This window comes from Salmo trutta, chromosome 3 (assembly GCF_901001165.1).
Source record: "Salmo trutta chromosome 3, fSalTru1.1, whole genome shotgun sequence".
Classification (NCBI taxonomy): Eukaryota; Metazoa; Chordata; class Actinopteri; order Salmoniformes; family Salmonidae; genus Salmo; species Salmo trutta.
The window spans coordinates 7379976-7403065 of NC_042959.1; the positions used below are offsets into that span (position 1 = coordinate 7379976).

The 23090-nt window shown below is 39.8% G+C and overlaps 1 protein-coding gene across 1 annotated transcript; it reads left to right on the forward strand.

The window, feature by feature from the left end:
* Window positions 1–4597: 4597 nt before the first annotated feature.
* On the forward strand, window positions 4598–21434 carry LOC115167393 (sideroflexin-1). Its single transcript, XM_029721789.1, has 9 exons — window positions 4598–4678; window positions 10192–10361; window positions 11719–11889; window positions 14388–14486; window positions 16932–17007; window positions 19487–19572; window positions 20275–20402; window positions 20591–20640; window positions 21366–21434. Exons 2-9 carry the CDS (start codon window positions 10198–10200, stop codon window positions 21417–21419), a joined length of 828 nt encoding a protein of 275 aa, XP_029577649.1. The 5' UTR covers window positions 4598–4678; window positions 10192–10197; the 3' UTR covers window positions 21420–21434.
* The last annotated feature ends 1656 nt before the right edge of the window (window positions 21435–23090 follow it).

Below are 23090 nucleotides of genomic sequence, written 5' to 3' on the forward strand. Positions count from 1 at the left end.
TAGACAACCAGGTGAGGGAGTTCCTTACTGAGACCTAGACAACCAGGTGAGGGAGTTCCTTACAGAGACCTAGGCAACCAGGTGAGGAGAGTTCCTTACTGAGACCTAGAAAACCAGGTGAGGGGCGTTCCTTACTGAGACCTAGAGAACCAGGTGAGGGAGTTCCTTACTGAGACCTAGACAACCAGGTGAGGGAGTTCCTTACAGAGACCTAGACAACCAGGTGAGGGAGTTCCTTACTGAGACCTAGACAACCAGGTGAGGGGAGTTCCTTACTGAGACCTAGACAACCAGGTGAGGGAGTTCCTTACAGAGACCTAGACAACCAGGTGAGGGGAGTTCCTTACAGAGACGTAGACAACCAGGTGAGGGAGTTCCTTATTCAGACTTAGACAACCAGGTGAGGGGAGTTCCTTACTAAGACCTAGCAGGTGAGGGGAGTTCTTTACTAATTAGAGACCTTAATTCATCGAGTACAAGCCCCCCAGGACCGACTTTGTGAAACCCTGCGCTAGAGTCCAATGTCACCTCTATTAGCAATGACTAACCAGCTGACGCTTTGTCCTACTTCTGAGTGAGAATGAGTCATCTGTACTCCCAAAACGGACCACTAGATGGCAGTAAAAGTCCCTAAATTCTTACCTTGCTTTATTGTTTGCACTGTAGGATACTAAGGGGTAACTGCCCCACCCCCGTAATTCCACAAGATGTCACCAAATTATTTCCCCAACACTTCCCTAGCTGCCACTGCTCTTGCTCAACAAAAATGTCCTCTATGACATCACCATTTTTGGAGATATTTCAACAAAACTATTTTGTGGTAAATTGATCAAGTTCTAGATATATTCCAATGAAGTTAGATCTATAATTGTTTTTTTTAAATATACAAGTAGGAAAGCCTTAAGCTAAATAATACCCTTGTTTAGAGAGAACAATGTCCATAATGTTTATGTAAACTAGTAATATGTTGGATGAGTGTGTTCGGCAGCCCCCAACACACTCATACTTTATAGCCTTTTAGATATTTTACACAGCATTTTATCTCATATAGCTAGATCGCTAGAGCTACGTAAAAAAATACATAGATTTTCAATTGGCATCTCTCCCCCTGTTTTCAGTCACAGGTGGGGACTGGATTAGGTGTGAGCAGCGCAGGAGGTGGGCTCATGAGTGGTGCTCCAATTTGACTGGGGACAGCTGTATTTGTGACCTATGTACAAATTAGAATCGTCCGATAGCAGAGCATAAGAGAGTTGCCCCATCAATGTTACACTGAATTAATTAGTTAAGTTATTGTTATTTGATAATATATTCCAATTTTATTTAATGTTTTCAGTTATAATCCAAAAAAAAGCCCCTTTTCTAAAAACAATATTTCAATTAAATAACAAAAAAATGTATTTCACTTTATAGTTTATTCGCCTAAGCATGACTTTCATCCACTACCAATTTTTTTCTCCAAACGTAGATTTTTTTTGTGTCAGCAATTAGACATTGTTCTTAAGAGGTCTTGTTACCTCCTACTACCCTATCACTTCCACTTGTCCAGTCTCTAGTTAGATAGGCCTATGATATGAATGTCCAGTCTCTAGTTAGATAGGCCTATGATATGAATGTCCAGTCTCTAGTTAGATAGGCCTATGATATGAATGTCCAGTCTCTAGTTAGATAGGCCTATGATATGAATGTCCAGTCTCTAGTTAGATAGGCCTATGATATGAATGTCCAGTCTCTAGTTAGATAGGCCTATGATATGAATGTCCAGTCTCTAGTTAGATAGGCCTATGATATGAATGTCCAGTCTCTAGTTAGATAGGCCTATGATATGAATGTCCAGTCTCTAGTTAGATAGGCCTATGATATGAATGTCCAGTCTCTAGTTAGATAGGCCTATGATATGAATGTCCAGTCTCTAGTTAGATAGGCCTATGATATGAATGTCCAGTCTCTAGTTAGATAGGCCTATGATATGAATGTCCAGTCTCTAGTTAGATAGGCCTATGATATGAATGTCCAGTCTCTAGTTAGATAGGCCTATGATATGAATGTCCAGTCTCTAGTTAGATAGGCCTATGATATGAATGTCCAGTCTCTAGTTAGATAGGCCTATGATATGAATGTCCAGTCTCTAGTTAGATAGGCCTATGATATGAATGTCCAGTCTCTAGTTAGATAGGCCTATGATATGAATGTCCAGTCTCTAGTTAGATAGGCCTATGATATGAATGTCCAGTCTCTAGTTAGATAGGCCTATGATATGAATGTCCAGTCTCTAGTTAGATAGGCCTATGATATGAATGTCCAGTCTCTAGTTAGATAGGCCTATGATATGAATGTCCAGTCTCTAGTTAGATAGGCCTATGATATGAATGTCCAGTCTCTAGTTAGATAGGCCTATGATATGAATGTCCAGTCTCTAGTTAGATAGGCCTATGATATGAATGTCCAGTCTCTAGTTAGATAGGCCTATGATATGAATGTCCAGTCTCTAGTTAGATAGGCCTATGATATGAATGTCCAGTCTCTAGTTAGATAGGCCTATGATATGAATGTCCAGTCTCTAGTTAGATAGGCCTATGATATGAATGTCCAGTCTCTAGTTAGGATAGGCCTATGATATGAATGTCCAGTCTCTAGTTAGATAGGCCTATGATATGAATGTCCAGTCTCTAGTTAGATAGGCCTATGATATGAATGTCCAGTCTCTAGTTAGATAGGCCTATGATATGAATGTCCAGTCTCTAGTTAGATAGGCCTATGATATGAATGTCCAGTCTCTAGTTAGATAGGCCTATGATATGAATGTCCAGTCTCTAGTTAGATAGGCCTATGATATGAATGTCCAGTCTCTAGTTAGATAGGCCTATGATATGAATGTCCAGTCTCTAGTTAGATAGGCCTATGATATGAATGTCCAGTCTCTAGTTAGATAGGCCTATGATATGAATGTCCAGTCTCTAGTTAGATAGGCCTATGATATGAATGTCCAGTCTCTAGTTAGATAGGCCTATGATATGAATGTCCAGTCTCTAGTTAGATAGGCCTATGATATGAATGTCCAGTCTCTAGTTAGATAGGCCTATGATATGAATGTCCAGTCTCTAGTTAGATAGGCCTATGATATGAATGTCCAGTCTCTAGTTAGATAGGCCTATGATATGAATGTCCAGTCTCTAGTTAGATAGGCCTATGATATGAATGTCCAGTCTCTAGTTAGATAGGCCTATGATATGAATGTCCAGCCTCTAGTTAGATAGGCCTATGATATGAATGGCTGCAAAGATTGGGTGGATAAGTTCAAATTTGTTATTAGAGGGAATTTTACATATGATTGAAAATATGTTAGTTAATCTTTCTCTACGCTTCCATTTAATTTGTATTTTGTCAAATCAAAGGCCCAGTGTTCAGCAGCCTACAACTGATTTACAACAGTACAATCCATTAGGTCTGTGTTAAAAGAGCTGACTACTGGAAAACCAGCTTTCCTTCCACTGCCCTTGATGTTGAACATCACCCCTCCCCCCATTATCTGGGCCAAAAGTGAAAGCAACATACATGGCAATTTCAACTACAAGCCAAGTTATACACGCTGCCATGCACTCTACCAAACCATATCAGACCGTTACGGGCCATATAAGGCAGCGTTTAGACAGCCCACCCAATTCTGATCTTTTTTTTACTAATTGGTATTTTGACTAATCAGATCAGCCCTGAAAAGACCTGATTTGAAAAGATCTGATGTGCTTGGTAAAAATACAATTTTGTGTGAAAAAAATCAGAATTAGGCTGCTTGTGTAAACGCTTTTTGTTGGCTTTGTAATGTTTCCCCTTCTACAAAGGAGCAAGCCCCAGTCTTGTATAATCAGTGGACGTTAACATTGCTTCAAATATTGGGAGTCTACTGATGATGCGCATAATGCAGTGATTCTGCTTCCTGATATTCTTTAATGCAAGTTTATGGAGATAGGCCCAGAACTAGACAATACAAAGGGAAAAAAAGCTATCTTTCAAGGTTGTATTGGGGCTCCCGAGTGGTGCAGCGGTCTAAGGCACTGCATCTCAGTGCAAGAGGGGTCACTACAGTCTCAGGTTCGATTCCAGGCTGTATCACATCCGTCCTTGATTGGGAGTCCCATAGGGCTGCGCACAGTTGGCCCAGCGTCGTCCGGGTTTGGCCGTTGTAGGCCGTCATTGTAAATAAGAATTTGTTCTTAACTGACTTGCCTAGTTAAATACAAAAAATATATTGTGTTATTGTCATCAATTATCTATCTGTTCCGCAAAAATAGTAAGGTTAAGTTTTCACACATAACTGAACACTAGTGACTACCCCAAAAATATTTGCAAATAAAAGTCCTGGTCTGAGAAAAAAAAACAATGAACTATCATTGACTTTTAAATTATGATAAACCTCGCCATGAACATTTTTGGGTATGGAGCAAGAATATTTAACATTTTTATGATTTCGAGATATTGATATTTTGGCCTGTTTATTTGCATTGATTTCATGTTGGGCTTTTATTGTGAAAGGAACTCCGGCCCCACTGCTGTGCGCCTGTTGGTGCTGGGTTGCCGCTGCACATACATGTCCAATGAGCTTCGTTGAGCTAGCTATTCAGGGACATCTCTGGCGGCGGACTGCTGTGACCGTGCCAGACAAGGATCGGAGCTCAGTGCAGTAAGTGTCTGGATACCTTTATAACACATGTTGGATTTGATACCACTTTTTTTGAGGGAGGGGGGTGTGGCAGGCAGTGCTTTAGTTGAAACAGGGGGCGCACAGCTGGCCTGAAACAGATGCTTGGGATAATAGGTTATTAGCGGAGATATTACATTTGCAACATGTTGGATGCTGAATTGGTATAATTTTTAAACTGCATTGTCGGTTAAGGGCTTGTAAGTAAGCATTTCACTGTAAGGTTGAATACCTGTTGTATTCAGCATTTCACTGTAAGGTGTTGTATACGGCGCATGTGACAAATACAATTTGATTTGATTTATCCATATTGATCTGTATACATGCAGCGATTTACTCCAGATCAAGCTAATCTGCATCGCGTTGATCCATTTATCTGATCAAGCCAATAGTAGGATTGTGCGTCCGGATCCATTTGCACGGTCGGTTCATTTGACAAAATGATGAGAAATATTGTTGGCTATATTTCACTGACCCTCTCTCAAACCAGAGCTGGCCGGTTCTTGCACAACGTTATGCAGTTGTGTAATTAGGCTATGCTATGGGAACTCCCATTGTAGCCTAAGAAATACGTTACAATGTAGCTAATATAGCTTAATATGTAGCCATTGAGGCCAGTGATTGGTTAAACGTGGGGCAGGAACAGAGGTATTTAGCCCAAATACCACCTAACCTAAAGTAGCAGGCGTAAGACAAACCGCCCATTGTCAAAGTTCAATTTTAGAATGAGATAACAGATATCATCAAATCAATGTTGCCTTTGTATTAGAGCTTCAGCCTATTGTTGTATTGGATTTGACACACAGGCAGTCTGACTGATTGACATTTTATCAGAGGAAGACAGATTTATAACAACTGTTGTTTGTGAATAACCAATAAGACATATTTGCTACAGACTGATTGTTGTGTGTGTGTGAGAGAGACACCGCGATAAGGAGACACCCATCAGTCGTGCTTGTGCATTGAGTTATTATGGTCTGTATCCATTGAATTGATCTATCTCGTGAGAACCCCGTGAACCATAATTACATTTAAAGATACAGGAGCGCCTCTCATAGACATTTTACAGCCGCCAGCCGGAGTCTAAGGAATACCTGTGTTTTATCGTTACTCATGCAGCCATCTTTGGTGCAATTTCATCATCCAGTAGTAGACCCGTGCACGAGCTACACCAATGCCTTTGCAGTTTCTCACATAACGGTTTACAGACAGAGACATGCGTTTCAAAATGTCCCCTGTTACATCTGCAGCAACGTGGAACTGGATGGATACAACACTGGATACATTGTAACAACGGGTTAATAGAATCCAGTTCAGACTGGGTTACATTGTAACAACGGGTTAATAGAATCCAGTTCAGACTGGGTTACATTGTAACAACGGGTTAATAGAATCCAGTTCAGACTGGATACATTGTAACAGCGGGTTAATAGAATCCAGTTCAGACTGGGTTACATTGTAACAACGGGTTAATAGAATCCAGTTCAGACTGGGTTATATTGTAACAACGGGTTAATAGAATCCAGTTCAGACTGGGATACATTGTAACAACAAGTTAATAGAATCCATTTCAGACTGGGTTACATTGTAACAACGGGTTAATAGAATCCAGTTCAGACTGGGTTACATTGTAACAACGGGTTAATAGAATCCAGTTCAGACTGGGATACATTGTAACAACAAGTTAATAGAATCCAGTTCAGACTGGGTTACATTGTAACAACGGGTTAATAGAATCCAGTTCAGACTGGGTTACATTGTAACAACGGGTTAATAGAATCCAGTTCAGACTGGGATACATTGTAACAACAAGTTAATAGAATCCAGTTCAGACTGGGATACATTGTAACAACGGGTTAATAGAATCCAGTTCAGACTGGATACATTGTAACAACGGGTTAATAGAATCCAGTTCAGACTGGATACATTGTAACAATGGGTTAATAGAATCCAGTTCAGACTGGGTTACATTGTAACAACAAGTTAATAGAATCCAGTTCAGACTGGGTTATATTGTAACAACGGGTTAATAGAATCCAGTTCAGACTGGGTTACATTGTAACAACGGGTTAATAGAATCTAGTTCAGACTGGGTTACATTGTAACAACGGGTTAGTAGAATCCAGTTCAGACTGGGTTATATTGTAACAACGGGTTAATAGAATCCAGTTCAGACTGGGATACATTGTAACAACAAGTTAATAGAATCCAGTTCAGACTGGGTTACATTGTAACAACGGGTTAATAGAATCCATTTCAGACTGGGTTATATTGTAACAACGGGTTAATAGAATCCAGTTCAGACTGGGATACATTGTAACAACAAGTTAATAGAATCCAGTTCAGACTGGGATACATTGTAACAGCGGGTTAATAGAATCCAGTTCAGACTGGGTTACATTGTAACAACGGGTTAATAGAATCCAGTTCAGACTGGGTTACATTGTAACAACAAGTTAATAGAATCCAGTTCAGACTGGGTTACATTGTAACAGCGGGTTAATAGAATCCAGTTCAGACTGGGTTACATTGTAACAACGGGTTAATAGAATCCAGTTCAGACTGGATACATTGTAACAATGGGTTAATAGAATCCAGTTCAGACTGGGTTACATTGTAACAACAAGTTAATAGAATCCAGTTCAGACTGGGTTACATTGTAACAACGGGTTAATAGAATCCAATTCAGACTGGATACATTGTAACAACGGGTTAATAGAATCCAGTTCAGACTGGGATACATTGTAACAATGGGTTAATAGAATCCAGTTCAGACTGGGTTACATTGTAACAACGGGTTAATAGAATCCAGTTCAGACTGGGTTACATTGTAACAACGGGTTAATAGAATCCAGTTCAGACTGGGTTACATTGTAACAACGGGTTAATAGAATCCAGTTCAGACTGGGTTACATTGTAACAGCGGGTTAATAGAATCCAGTTCAGACTGGGTTACATTGTAACAACGGGTTAATAGAATCCAGTTCAGACTGGGTTACATTGTAACAACGGGTTAATAGAATCCAGTTCAGACTGGGTTACATTGTAACAACAAGTTAATAGAATCCAGTTCAGACTGGGATACATTGTAACAACGGGTTAATAGAATCCAGTTCAGACTGGGTTACATTGTAACAACGGGTTAATAGAATCCAGTTCAGACTGGGTTATATTGTATCTCGGGAATGTCCTGATTATTTTTCCTCTCTGTGATTAAAAAAAAACAACGTAACATCCATTTGATAAGAAAATAAACATGCAGTAGTATGGCTTAATGCAGAAGTTCTCAAATTAAAGGGATTTTCTCCAGAGCCTTTCTCTGTTCTGTCACACTAAACGTAGACATATGGGCTTACTGCTAGACAAGGTGTTGCCTAGGATATGAGAGATTATTTTTGTGGTGTACAGCGTAAAACACCAAATAATGCATGCAGAGCAGAATTAGGTCGATACCCACTAATTATCAAAATCCAGAAAAGACACATTAAATTCTATAACCACCTAAAAGGAAGCGATTCCCAAACCTTCCATAACAAAGCCATCACCTACACAGAAATTAACCTGGAGAAGAGTCCCCTAAGCAAGCTGGTCCTGGGGCTCTGTTCACAAACACATACAGAGTCCCAGGACAGCAACACAATTAGACCCAACCAAATCATGAGGAAACGAAAATATATATTTTTTTATCTTTATTTAACTAGGCAAGTCAGTTAAGAATAAATTCGTATTTACAATGACAACCTAGGAACAGTGGGTTAACTGCCTTGTTCAGGGGCAGAACGACAGATTTTTACCTTGTCAGCTCAGGGATTCAATCTAGCAACCTTTCAGTTACTGGCCCAACACTCTAACCACTAGACTACCTGCCACCCAAATATCTATTGGGTGAAATACCACAGTGTGCCATCACAGCAGTAAGATTTGTGACCTGTTGCCACAAGAAAAGGGCAACCAGTGAAGAACAAAGCCCACTGTAAATATAACCCATATTTATGTTTATTTATTTTCCCTTTTGCACATCGTTACCATATATACCAGACATAATATGACATTTGAAATGTCTTTATTCTTTTGGAACATTTTTGAGTGTAATGTTTACTGTTCATTTTTTTATTGTTTATTTCACCTTTGTTATTTATTTCACTTGCTTTGGCAATGTAAATGTCACGGGTGTCGTAGGGTAGAGACCAAGACGCAGCGGGAAAATATATACTCATCTTCTTTTTATTTGGTGAAGAAGGGAAACACATACAATGTATACAAAATACAAACGAACTGGACAGTCTTGTCAGGCACACAGCTAAACAAGCACAATCTCCCACAAAAACCCATGACCAACAAACTCCTAATTATAGGACCCTCAATCAGAGGCAACAATAACCAGCTGCCTTCAATTGAAGGTCCAACCCCAATTAACTACAAAAATATACTAACATAGAACATAGACTAACAAACCCCGAACCACATAAACCAAACACCCCTCTACCTAAATACATAGCCCAAACCACATAAAACAAATACCCTCTGCCACGTCCTGACCAAACTATAATAACAAATAACCCCTATACTGGTCAGGACGTGGCACTAAACAAATTTTTCCCATGCCAATAAAGTCCTTAAATGTAATTGAATTGAGAGAGAGGGACATAACGGGGTAGGAGGGCGTGGTGTGGGGTTTGGGGCTTTTGAAAAGACACCACGACCCGGACACAGGTCTGGGGTTGTGAAGTTCAGGACAATTTAGTGCTTCAAAACCCCTGTGTCAGGTCAGTCAGCTCATCTCCATAGCAACATTATACTGAATCAGCTTTCCTGCTAAGCTAATACTGAGAAGAATTTCTCACAGTGTGTTCTAAATTACTCATTCTTCTCAAGGGACAGCAGTTGTGAAATGATTTTGTGGTAATATAAGAGAAGTTACCTAGAAAGGAGTGATTTCTGGCTGATGTGTGTAATATAGGCCTACAGAATGTGTAATCAACTCAACAAAATGTGTGTGTGTGTGTGTGTGTGTGTGTGGGGGGGGGGGGGGGGATTGGGGAACTATGTCTACTTTAGTTTCAGAATGAAATTGAATTAGTGGAATGCTGTTTCAGGGTTCGTTTTGTTCTAGGAAATACAATAGTCACGGCCCCTTGTTTAGCTTTTGGTGATTTGTGTTGCGTTTGTCTCCTTGTCTCTAACACTAGGACTGGGGACCCAGATGACAGTGACTTAATGCTGTTTAGAACTGTTCCTGTGAGTGCCACAAGTTGTGGAAACTAATCTTGTGGAAAGAAACTTATCACAGGGACACCTTATTACAGCATTTATTCAGAAGGTTGTTCTGAACTTCGCTTCCTCTGACAGTAGCGAGGCTAATTTATGAATTTTGGTCGAGCGCCGGTAGATAAATCACCTGGGACAATGTAACTAATGTGTGTTATGAGTGTTTACAGGGTAGATATACAAGGACAAAATAATGAATCTTTGTTATGAATGTTGTGTCCTTTCAGATAACCATGACGACAGAAATCTCCACCTTCATAAACATCAAGGAGCCTCGATGGGACCAAGGGACGTTTATGGGCCGGGCCAAACACTTCTTCACCGTTACCGACCCCCGCAACGTACTGCTTACCAACGAACAACTAGAGAATGCACACAAAGTCATCAGTGACTACCGGTACTGTATTCTGAGCATGGTTCTCCTTAGTTCTGGTTCTTCCTAGTTCTCCTTGGTTCTGGTTCCTCCAGGTTCTCCTTAGTTCACCTTGGTTCTGGTTCCTCCTGGTTCTCCTTAGTTCACCTTGGTTCTGGTTCCTCCAGGTTCTCCTTAGTTCTCTTTGGTTCTGGTTCCTCCAGGTTCTCCTTAGTTCTCCTTAGTTCTGGTTCCTCCAGGTTCTCCTTAGTTCTCCTTGGTTCTGGTTCCTCCAGGTTCTCCTTAGTTCTCCTTGGTTCTGGTTCCTCCAGGTTCTCCTTAGTTCTCCTTAGTTCTGGTTCCTCCTAGTGCTCCTTAGTTCTGGTTCCTCCAGGTTCTCCTTAGTTCTGGTTCCTCCAGGTTCTCCTTAGTTCTCCTTGGTTCTGGTTCCTCCAGGTTCTCCTTAGTTCTCCTTGGTTCTGGTTCCTCCAGGTTCTCCTTAGTTCTCCTTAGTTCTGGTTCCTCCAGGTTCTCCTTAGTTCTCCTTGGTTCTGGTTCCTCCAGGTTCTCCTTAGTTCACTTTGGTTCTGGTTCCTCCAGGTTCTCCTTAGTTCACCTTAGTTCTGGTTCCTCCAGGTTCTCCTTAGTTCACCTTGGTTCTGGTTCCTCCACGTTCTCCTTAGTTCACCTTGGTTCTGGTTCCTCCAGGTTCTCCTTAGTTCACCTTGGTTCGGGTTCCTCCAGGTTCTCCTTAGTTCTCCTTAGTTCTGGTTCCTCCAGGTTCTCCTTAGTTCTCCTTGGTTCTGGTTCCTCCAGGTTCTCCTTAGTTCTCCTTGGTTCTGGTTCCTCCAGGTTCTCCTTAGTTCTCCTTGGTTCTGGTTCCTCCAGGTTCTCCTTAGTTCTCCTTGGTTCTGGTTCCTCCTGGTTCTCCTTAGTTCTCCTTGGTTCTGGTTCTTCCTGGTTCTCTCTAGTTCTCCTTGGTTCTGGTTCCTCCTGGTTCTCCTTAGTTCTCCTTGGTTCTGGTTCTTCCTGGTTCTCTCTAGTTCTCCTTGGTTCTGGTTCCTTCTGGTTCTCCTTAGTTCTCCTTGGTTCTGGTTCTTCCTGGTTCTCTCTAGTTCTCCTTGATTCTGCTGTATGGAAACAACCCATAACTGAGCTGAGAGCTCCTGATAGAATTGACCCCAGGCTTATTGGCATAGATCTAGGATCAGTTTTCCCTTAATTAACTATTGATTAACCAGAAAGGCAACACATGGTTGCATTCTGTGATGCAACATTGAATACAATGGGCCGTGTTTATCAAATGCAGGTTGTGTGCATCTAACAGAGTGGTGTTTAAACTTGTATTGCGTCTAAGTAAACAGGCTCAGCTAATCACTTGTCCCCCCCCCCTCTCCCCCAGGCAAGGGGTGATGTCCCCCGGGCTGACAGAGGACGAGTTATGGAGAGCCAAGTACATCTTTGACTCAGCCTTCCACCCAGACACCGGAGAGAAGATGATCCTGATTGGCCGCATGTCGGCTCAGGTCCCTATGAACATGACCATCACTGGCTGTATGATGACCTTCTACAGGTGAGCAGCAGTGTTCTATTAGAATGAATGATAGTGTGTTAACCTTTATTAAACCAGGCAAGTCAGTTAAGAACAAATTCTTATTTTCAATGACGACCTAGGAACAGTGTTATAAGACTGTTCTATTAGAATGATAGTGTTATAAGACTGTTCTATTAGAATGATAGTGTTATAAGACTGTTCTATTAGAATGAATGATAGTGTTCTAAGACTGTTCTATTAGAATGATAGTGTTATAAGACTGTTCTATTAGAATGAATGATAGTGTTCTAAGACTGTTCTATTAGAATGATAGTGTTATAAGACTGTTCTATTAGAATGAATGATAGTGTTATAAGACTGTTCTGTTAGAATGATAGTGTTATAAGACTGTTCTATTAGAATGATAGTGTTATAAGACTCTTCTATTAAAATGAATGATAGTGTTATAAGACTGTTCTATTATAATGATAGTGTTATAAGACTGTTCTATTAGAATGAATGATAGTGTTATAAGACTGTTCTATTAGAATGAATGATAGTGTTATAAGACTGTTCTATTAGAATGATAGTGTTTTAAGACAGTTCTGTTAGAATGAATGATTGTGTTCTAAGACTGTTCTATTAAAATGAATGATAGTGTTATAAGACTGTTCTATTATAATGAATGATAGTGTTATAAGACTGTTCTATTATAATGAATGATAGTGTTATAAGACTGTTCTATTAGAATGATAGTGTTTTAAGACAGTTCTGTTAGAATGATAGTGTTATAAGACAGTTCTATTAGAATGAATGATAGTGTTATAAGACTGTTCTATTATAATGAATGATAGTGTTATAAGACTGTTCTATTAGAATGATAGTGTTATAAGACTGTTCTATTAGAATGATAGTGTTATAAGACTGTTCTATTAGAATGATAGTGTTATAAGACTGTTCTATTAGAATGAATGATAGTGTTATAAGACTGTTCTATTAGAATGATAGTGTTATAAGACTGTTCTATTATAATGAATGATAGTGTTATAAGACTGTTCTATTATAATGAATGATAGTGTTATAAGACTGTTCTATTAGAATGATAGTGTTATAAGACTGTTCTATTAGAATGATAGTGTTATAAGACTGTTCTATTAGAATGATAGTGTTATAAGACTGTTCTATTATAATGAATGATAGTGTTATAAGACTGTTCTATTAGAATGATAGTGTTATAAGACTGTTCTATTAGAATGATAGTGTTATAAGACTGTTCTATTAGAATGATAGTGTTATAAGACTGTTCTATTAGAATGATAGTGTTATAAGACTGTTCTATTAGAATGATAGTGTTATAAGACTGTTCTGTTAGAATGATAGGGTTATAAGACTGTTCTATTATAATGAATGATAGTGTTATAAGACTGTTCTATTATAATGATAGTGTTATAAGACTGTTCTGTTAGAATGATAGTGTTATAAGACTGTTCTATTATAATGAATGATAGTGTTATAAGACTGTTCTATTAGAATGAATGATAGTGTTATAAGACTGTTCTGTTAGAATGATAGTGTTATAAGACTGTTCTATTAGAATGATAGTGTTATAAGACTGTTCTATTAGAATGATAGTGTTATAAGACTGTTCTATTAGAATGAATGATAGTGTTATAAGACTGTTCTATTAGAATGATAGTGTTATAAGACTGTTCTGTTAGAATGATAGTGTTATAAGACTGTTCTATTAGAATGATAGTGTTATAAGACTGTTCTATTAGAATGATAGTGTTATAAGACTGTTCTGTTAGAATGAATGATAGTGTTATAAGACTGTTCTATTAGAATGATAGTGTTATAAGACTGTTCTATTAGAATGATAGTGTTATAAGACTGTTCTATTAGAATGATAGTGTTATAAGACTGTTCTATTAGAATGATAGTGTTATAAGACTGTTCTATTAGAATGATAGTGTTATAAGACTGTTCTATTATAATGATAGTGTTATAAGAATCTCATTGTAGGTTTACTACAGCATGTTGTAGAAAGGATATCAGGTCATGCCATGGGTCACTGGCAGTTCATACTGAAGCAGGTAGGTTGAAGCAGGCGGAGTACCAGTCAGATTCGGACACTACAAGGATGTATCGTTCTCATCATTCATTCTCATCAGTCAACACAGAGTTGCAGTGTTTTTGAGATGAGTAATTGAGAAGATGGGTAGATCAGTGGTTGTGTGGTGTGCTGTCACTGTTATGTCTGCTATTACCTGATAGCTTCCCATCTCTCTCTGATATCTCTATACTCCCTTGTTTTGTACACAAAGAAATCTGCATTTGTCAGGGTTAGGTGCTTTGTCTCTCAAGTCAATATATCTTTTCCTTATCATCCCGTCTCAGTCTAATTTACGTGTCTCTCTCTCTCGCTCTCTCTCTCTCTCTCTCTCTCTCTCTCTCTCTCTCTCTGTCTCTCTCTGTCTCTCTCTCTCTCTCTCTCTCTCTCTCTCTCTCTCTCTCTCTCTCTCTCTCTCTCTCCTCAGGACAACTCCAGCTGTAGTCTTATGGCAGTGGATCAATCAGTCCTTCAATGCAATAGTCAACTACACCAATAGGAGTGGAGATGCTCCTCTCTCAGTTAAGTAAGTTGGTGTTATAGTTTCTGTATCAGGGCTATTCAACTATATTCTTACAGTGACCAGATGTAAAAAAAAAAAAAAAAGAGAAAAAAAAGTTGATTGCAGGGGGCCTGGACATTTTCTATGTGTGATTATTCTTCGGAAGAACTGTATAAAAAAAAACAATGCACATGAAATGAAATGTTGCTAAAAGTAATTAGGAAAGAGGTGGAGGGCATTCAACCAACGTGAGTCTAGGTGTAACCAAAACATTTGATAATCATTGAAAAGGAAAAAGCTTCTTAAAAGTAATGAAGTAATTTTAAATTCATCTGAAAACTAAGCATCTCAATAAATATTACAAAAGGTATGTCAAATCAATAAATGTCAAATTCTAGTCTGAAGGAAGTATGCTTTGAATTAACTTCCCTCAGTCGGTCTGTAGTTTAGTTGATGTTGGCTTGTAGTTTAGTTGATGTTGGCTTGTAGTTTAGTTGATGTTGGCTTGTAGTTTAGTTGATGTTGGCTTGTAGTTTAGTTGATGTTGGCCTGTAGTTTAGTTGATGTCGGCCTGTAGTTCAGTTGATGTTGGCTTGTAGTTTAGTTGTTGTTGGCCTGTAGTTTTAGTTGATGTTGGCTTGTAGTTTAGTTGTTGTTGGCCTGTAGTTTTACTTGTTGTTGGCCTGTAGTTTTAGTTGTTGTTGGCCTGTAGTTTTAGTTGATGTTGGCTTGTAGTTCAGTTGATGTTGGCCTGTAGTTTTAGTTGATGTTGGCTTGTAGTTTTAGTTGATGTTGGCCTGTAGTTTAGTTGATGCTGGCCTGTAGTTTTTGTTGATGTTCGCCTGTAGTTTTAGTTGATGTTGCCCTGTAGTTCAGTTGATGTTGGCCTGTAGTTTAGTTGATGTTGGCCTGTAGTTTAGTTGATGTTGGCCTGTAGTTTTAGTTGATGTTGGCCTGTAGTTTAGTTGATGTTGGCTTGTAGTTTAGTTGTTGTTGGCCTGTAGTTGATGTTGGCTTGTAGTTTAGTTGATGTTGGCTTGTAGTTTAGTTGATGTTGGCTTGTAGTTTAGTTGATGTTGGCTTGTAGTTTAGTTGATGTTGGCTTGTAGTTTTAGTTGATGTTGGCTTGTAGTTTTAGTTGATGTTGGCCTGTAGTTTAGTTGTTGTTGGCCTGTAGTTGATGTTGGCCTGTAGTTTAGTTGATGTTGGCTTGTAGTTTAGTTGATGTTGGCCTGTAGTTTTAGTTGATGTTGGCCTGTAGTTTAGTTGATGTTGGCCTGTAGTTTAGTTGTTGTTGGCCTGTAGTTGATGTTAGCTTGTAGTTCAGTTGATGTTGGCTTGTAGTTCAGTTGATGTTGGCCTGTAGTTTCAGTTGATGTAGGCTTGTAGTTTAGTTGATGTTGGCCTGTAGTTTAGTTGTTGTTGGCCTGTAGTTTAGTTGATGTTGGCTTGTAGTTTAGTTGTTGTTGGCCTGTAGTTGATGTTGGCCTGTAGTTTTAGTTGATGTTGGTTTGTAGTTTTAGTTGATGTTGGCTTGTAGTTCAGTTGATGTTGGCCTGTAGTTTAGTTGATGTTGGCCTGTAGTTTTAGTTGATGTTGGCCTGTAGTTTAATTGATGTTGGCTTGTAGTTTAGTTGATGTTGGCCTGTAGTTTAGTTGATGTTGGCCTGTAGTTTAGTTGATGTTGGCCTGTAGTTTTAGTTGATGTTGGCTTGTAGTTTTAGTTGATGTTGGCCTGTAGTTTTAGTTGATGTTGGCTTGTAGTTTTAGTTGATGTTGGCTTGTAGTTTTAGTTGTTGTTGACCTGTAGTTTAGTTGTTGTTGGCCTGTAGTTTAGTTGATGTTGGCTTGTAGTTTTAGTTGATGTTGGCCTGTAGTTGTTGTTGGCCTGTAGTTTTAGTTGATGTTGGCTTGTAGTTTAGTTGTTGTTGGCCTGTAGTTCAGTTGATGTAGGCTTGTAGTTTTTAGTTGATGTTGGCCTGTAGTTTAGTTGATGTTGGCTCGTAGTTTTAGTTGATGTTGGTCTATAGTTTAGTTGTTGTTGACCTGTAGTTTAGTTGTTGTTCGTCTGTGGTTTCAGTTGTTGTTGGCCTGTTGTTTAGTTGATGTTGGCTTGTAGTTTTTAGTTAATGTTGGCTTGTAGTTTGAGTTGATGTTGGCCTGTAGTTTTTAGTTAATGTTGGCTTGTAGTTTTTAGTTGATGTTGGCCTGTAGTGTTTAGTTAATGTTGGCTTGTAGTTTTAGTTGATGTTGGTCTGTAGTGTTTAGTTAATGTTGGCTTGAAGTTTTAGTTGATGTTGGCCTGTAGTGTGTAGTTAATGTTGGCTTGTAGTTTTAGTTAATGTTGGCCAGTAGTTTTTTGTTTGCTGTGTTTCTGGTACCTATTAAAACCCTTTCATGTTTTGTGGTTAGGATAATATGTGAATGAGTATGAATATGTGAATTTATGAATGCATTTCTCATTTGCAGTCAGCTTGGCACAGCCTATGTATCTGCTACCACAGGGGCAGTAGCCACGGCTCTAGGACTAAATGCACTAACAAAGGTATTAACCCATATATTAACCCTGTTCTCATTCATTCATTTACCGTCAACCACATCACATCAGAGTGTTATCAGACGTAGCCACTCACAAGTCATATCATGAGTGGTTATCATGTCCAAAATATACTGCTCAAAAAAATAAAGGGAACACTTAAACAACACATCCTAGATCTGAATGAAAGAAATAATCTTATTAAATACTTTTTTCTTTACATAGTTGAATGTGCTGACAACAAAATCACACAAAAATAATCAATGGAAATCCAATTTATCAACCCATGGAGGTCTGGATTTGGAGTCACACTCAAAATTAAAGTGGAAAACCACACTACAGGCTGATCCAACTTTGATGTAATGTCCTTAAAACAAGTCAAAATGAGGCTCAGTAGTGTGTGTGGCCTCCACGTGCCTGTATGACCTCCCTACAACGCCTGGGCATGCTCCTGATGAGGTGGCGGATGGTCTCCTGAGGGATCTCCTCCCAGACCTGGACTAAAGCATCCGCCAACTCCTGGACAGTCTGTGGTCCAACGTGTCGTTGGTGGATGGAGCGAGACATGATGTCCCAGATGTGCTCAATTGGATTCAGGTCTGGGGAACGGGCGGGCCAGTCCATAGCATCAATGCCTTCCTCTTGCAGGAACTGCTGACACACTCCAGCCACATGAGGTCTAGCATTGTCTTGCATTAGGAGGAACTCAGGGCCAACCGCACCAGCATATGGTCTCACAAGGGGTCTGAGGATCTCATCTCGGTACCTAATGGCAGTCAGGCTACCTCTGGCGAGCACATGGAGGGCTGTGCGGCCCCCCCAAAGAAATGCCACCCCACACCATGACTGACCCACCGCCAAACCGGTCATGCTGGAGGATGTTGCAGGCAGCAGAACGTTCTCCACGGCGTCTCCAGACTCTGTCACATCTGTCACATGTGCTCAGTGTGAACCTGCTTTCATCTGTGAAGAGCACAGGGCGCCAGTGGCGAATTTGCCAATCTTGGTGTTCTCTGGCAAATGCCAAACGTCCTGCACGGTGTTGGGCTGTAAGCACAACCCCCACCTGTGGACGTCGGGCCCTCATACCACCCTCATGGAGTCTGTTTCTGACCGTTTGAGCAGACACATGCACATTTGTGGCCTGCTGGAGGTCATTTTGCAGGGCTCTGGCAGTGCTTCTCCTGCTCCTCCTTGCACAAAGGCGGAGATAGCGGTCCTGCTGCTGGGTTGTTGCCCTCCTACGGCCTCCTCCACGTCTCCTGATGTACTGGCCTGTCTCCTGGTAGCGCCTCCATGCTCTGGACACTACGCTGACAGACACAGCAAACCTTCTTGCCACAGCTCACATTGATGTGCCATCCTGGATGAGCTGCACTACCTGAGCCACTTGTGTGGGTTGTAGACTCCGTCTCATGCTACCACTAGAGTGAAAGCACCACCAGCATTCAAAAGTGACCAAAACATCAGCCAGGAAGCATAGGAACTGAGAAGTGGTCTGTGCTTACCACCTGCAGAACCACTCCTTTATTGGGGGTGTCTTGCTAATTGCCTATAATTTCCACCTGTTGTCTATTCCATTTGCACAACAGCATGTGAAATTTATTGTCAATCAGTATTGCTTCCTAAGTGGACAGTTTGATTTCACAGAAGTGGGATTGACTTGGAGTTACATTGTGTTGTTTAAGTGTTCCCTTTATTTTTTGAGCAGTGTAGTTATCATGAATAGAAGTGAATAGTAACCATGAATAGAAATGAATAGTAACCATAAATAGAAGTGCATGGTAACCATGAATAGAAGTGCATGGTAACCATGAATAGAAGTGCATAGTAACCATGAATAGAAGTGCATAGTAACCATGAATAGAAGTGCATAGTAACCATGAATAGAAATGAATAGTAACCATAAATAGAAGTGCATGGTAACCATGAATAGAAGTGCATAGTAACCGTGAATAGAAATGAATAGTAACCATAAATAGAAGTGCATGGTAACCATGAATAGAAGTGCATAGTAACCATGAATAGAAGTGAATAGTAACCATGAATAGAAGTGCATGGTAACCATGAATAGAAGTGCATGGTAACCATGAATAGAAGTGCATAGTAACCATGAATAGAAGTGAATAGTAACCATGAATAGAAGTGCATGGTAACCATGAATAGAAGTGCATAGTAACCATGAATAGAAGTGAATAGTAACCATGAATAGAAGTGCATGGTAACCATGAATAGAATTAGTCTACATATTTTGCCTGCTGCCTGCTTTGCTGGTTAGTCAATGTGTTGAAAGAGAGAGAGAATGTTGTATAATTCATACAGTATTCCCATTGTGGAAACAAATGCCACTCGTCATAACATCATGACATGTACAAAGAGCTTTCAGCTTTGGAACAATACGCCTCGCCCAATAATTATATTAGACTCTATAGATCAATTTCATCCCTGTCTATCTGTTTCACTCCAACTTGTTGTTGTTGTTGTCCAGCACATATCTCCCCTCGTAGGGAGGTTAGTTCCCTTCGCTGCTGTTGCTGCTGCTAACTGCATCAACATCCCTCTCATGAGGCAACGGTAAGACCAGCCAGTCTATATCTCCTCCTGTTTGATGATATACTTTTACAAATATGCAGTCAGCATTTTAAATTGTTTTTATTCTAAATTCTTTAATAAAATGTAGTGTTAAATGTTAGGTTTTATTTCGGTTTCATTTATTCACACCAAAGAGAAGAAGTGAAAGACAAAACAGTGCAGGTATTTAACAGGTAAAGCGGTGTGCAGGTGAGGCTGGAAGCCCAAAAGGGCTGATATGAAAATCACACCACAAATATAATATAATAATATAATATAACATAAGTACAAACAAAATAGTTTGTTCAATCAGCTAAACAAAGCATATTAATTATAATTGATTGTGTGTGTGCGTGTGTGTGAGAGAGAGAGTTAGGCTACATGGAGGGGATTATTGTGTAGTTTGGTTCATCAGGCTGAATCCCAGTCTTTGCTTGAAGTTATTGAGGGATGATGATGTTTTGGCAATGTGAAGATAAGAATTCCAGAGTATGGTACCTCTGTAAATGTTTGAAATATTAATTAGGTGTCTCTACAATGCTCAATTTGACCTTTCTAAACCCATAGGTCACACATATCTTATTGACATTTACATTATTCTTTCCACAACTTGGACAAGGTCTTTGAAAAGAAAGTGTCTTTATCATCAATGCCAGTTCCTATAATAGATGTTTCCATTATTTTCCATCTTTTTTTATTGTCCAGGGAACTGAAACACGGCATTCCGATAACAGACGAGAACGATAACCGGTTAGGAGAGTCAACGACCGCCGCTAAGCAGGCTATCTCCCAGGTGGTGGTGTCTAGAATCCTCATGGCCTCTCCTGGAATGGGTATGTATGACGTAATGGGCTTTAGGACCAATCTGGCAACCCATGCGATCTGTGACTCAAACATGGCAACACAATAGGATACACTGGAAATGATAAAAGCTTGAAATGAACCATGTTATCAGGTAAAATATAATGTTTGTAAACATTTCTAAAAGATTACAATTTTATTTCACTATTCTGTTTTTCAGCTATCCCTCCGTTTTTAATGAACACCTTGGAAAAGAAAGCCTTCCTAAAGGTATTATTTACATCATTTATCACTTTATTTATTCACGTATGATCACATAAATTACATATTCACTTACTTTCTCATATCTATGATGTCAGTCTTACTTTCTCATATCTATGATGGCAGTCAGTCTTACTTTCTCATATCTATGATGTCAGTCTTACTTTCTCATATCTATGATGGCAGTTAGTCTTACTTTCTCATATCTATGATGGCAGTTAGTCTTACTTTCTCATATCTATGATGGCAGTCAGTCTTACTGTCTCATATATATGATGTCAGTCTTACTGTCTCATATCTATGATGTCAGTCAGTCTTACTTTCTCATATCTATGATGTCAGTCAGTCTTACTGTCTCATATATATGATGGCACTAAGCCTTTTGATAAGTGGCTTTACTAGAGAGTGTGTATATATAATGGCCTGTCACTGTGTTGTGTTAGCCATCGAGGGACTCCGTAGCAGTCTTCTAGACACAGTCAGCGGCTAAATCCAAATGCTTTAAAGTCATTTCCTTTCCTATGTGTCCTATTTCCTCATCCTGATTCAAACTAACTGGATAGGTAGAAACAAAAGGGTGTATACTAAGCAATAACCCACATATTACCTATAGCACTCCAGCCCTTTCAGTGATCAGTGAGTGTGAGGAAATAGGACAGAACAGAGGAAGCCATTTCAGAGGAGTGGAATGTATCCCTTCCTTTGTTTGTCTCATTGTTTTCTGGTCTTTTCAGAAGTTCCCATGGATGAGTGCACCTATTCAAGTGGTCTTGGTGGGATTCTGGTAAGTGGCCAGCAATGGACTGCTGATAAACCACCATTTGGACTGCTGATAAACCACCATTTCAACTGCTGATAAACCACCATTTGAACTGCTGATAAACCACCATTTGAACTGCTGATAAACCACCATTTGGACTGCTGATAAACCACCATTTGAACTGCTGATAAACCACCATTTGAACTGCTGATAAACCACCATTTGAACTGCTGATAAACCACCATTTGAACTGCTGATAAACCACCATTTGAACTGCTGATAAACCACCATTTGGACTGCTGATAAACCACCATTTGGACTGCTGATAAACCACCATTTGAACTGCTGATAAACCACCATTTGAACTGCTGATAAACCACCATTTGGACTGCTGATAAACCACCATTTGAACTGCTGATAAACCACCATTTGGACTGCTGATAAACCACCATTTGACTGCTGATAAACCACCATTTGAACTGCTGATAAACCACCATTTGAACTGCTGATAAACCACCATTTGGAACTGCTGATAAACCACCATTTGAACTGCTGATAAACCACCATTTGAACTGCTGATAAACCACCATTTGAACTGCTGATAAACCACCATTTGGACTGCTGATAAACCACCATTTGAACTGCTGATAAACCACCATTTGGACTGCTGATAAACCACCATTTGGACTGCTGATAAACCACCATTTGAACTGCTGATAAACCACCATTTGGACTGCTGATAAACCACCATTTGAACTGCTGATAAACCACCATTTGGACTGCTGATAAACCACCATTTGGACTGCTGATAAACCACCATTTGAACTGCTGATAAACCACCATTTGGACTGCTGATAAACCACCATTTGAACTGCTGATAAACCACCATTTGAACTGCTGATAAACCACCATTTGGACTGCTGATAAACCACCATTTGGACTGCTGATAAACCACCATTTGAACTGCTGATAAACCACCATTTGGACTGCTGATAAACCACCATTTGGACTGCTGATAAACCACCATTTGGACTGCTGATAAACCACCATTTGGACTGCTGATAAACCACCATTTGGACTGCTGATAAACCACCATTTGGACTGCTTCCCGTGACATATACTGTCAACGCTGTGAAAGACCTGTGACATAGAGTATACTGTCTACGCTGTGAAGGACCTGTTACATATACTGTCAACGCTGTGAAGAACCTGTTACATACAGTATACTGTCAACGCTGTGAAAGACCTGTGACATATACTGTCAACGCTGTGAAGGACCTGTGACATATACTGTCAACGCTGTGAAGGGCCTGTGACATACAGCATACTGTCAACGCTGTGAAGGACCTGTGACATATACTGTCAACGCTGTGAAAGACCTGTTACATACAGTATACTGTCCACGCTGTGAAGGACCTGTGACATACAGTATACTGTCAACGCTGTGAAAGACCTGTGACATACAGTATACTGTCAACGCTGTGAAAGACCTGTGACATACAGTATACTGTCCACGCTGTGAAGGACCTGTGACATACAGTATACTGTCCACGCTGTGAAGGACCTGTGACATATACTGTCAACGCTGTGAAAGACCTGTGACATACAGTATACTGTCCACGCTGTGAAGAACCTGTGACATATACTGTTAACGCTGTGAAAGACCTGTTACATACAGTATACTGTCAATGCTGTGAGA

Coding starts and splice junctions, on each gene's coding strand:
- LOC115167393 (XM_029721789.1), top strand. CDS start 10,198: ATGACGACAGAAATCTCCACCTTCATAAACATCAAGGAGCCTCGATGG. Junction 10,362..11,718: donor AAAGTCATCAGTGACTACCG/GTACTGTATTCT, acceptor CCTCTCCCCCAG/GCAAGGGGTGATGTCCCCCG. Junction 17,008..19,486: donor GACTAAATGCACTAACAAAG/GTATTAACCCAT, acceptor GTTGTTGTCCAG/CACATATCTCCCCTCGTAGG.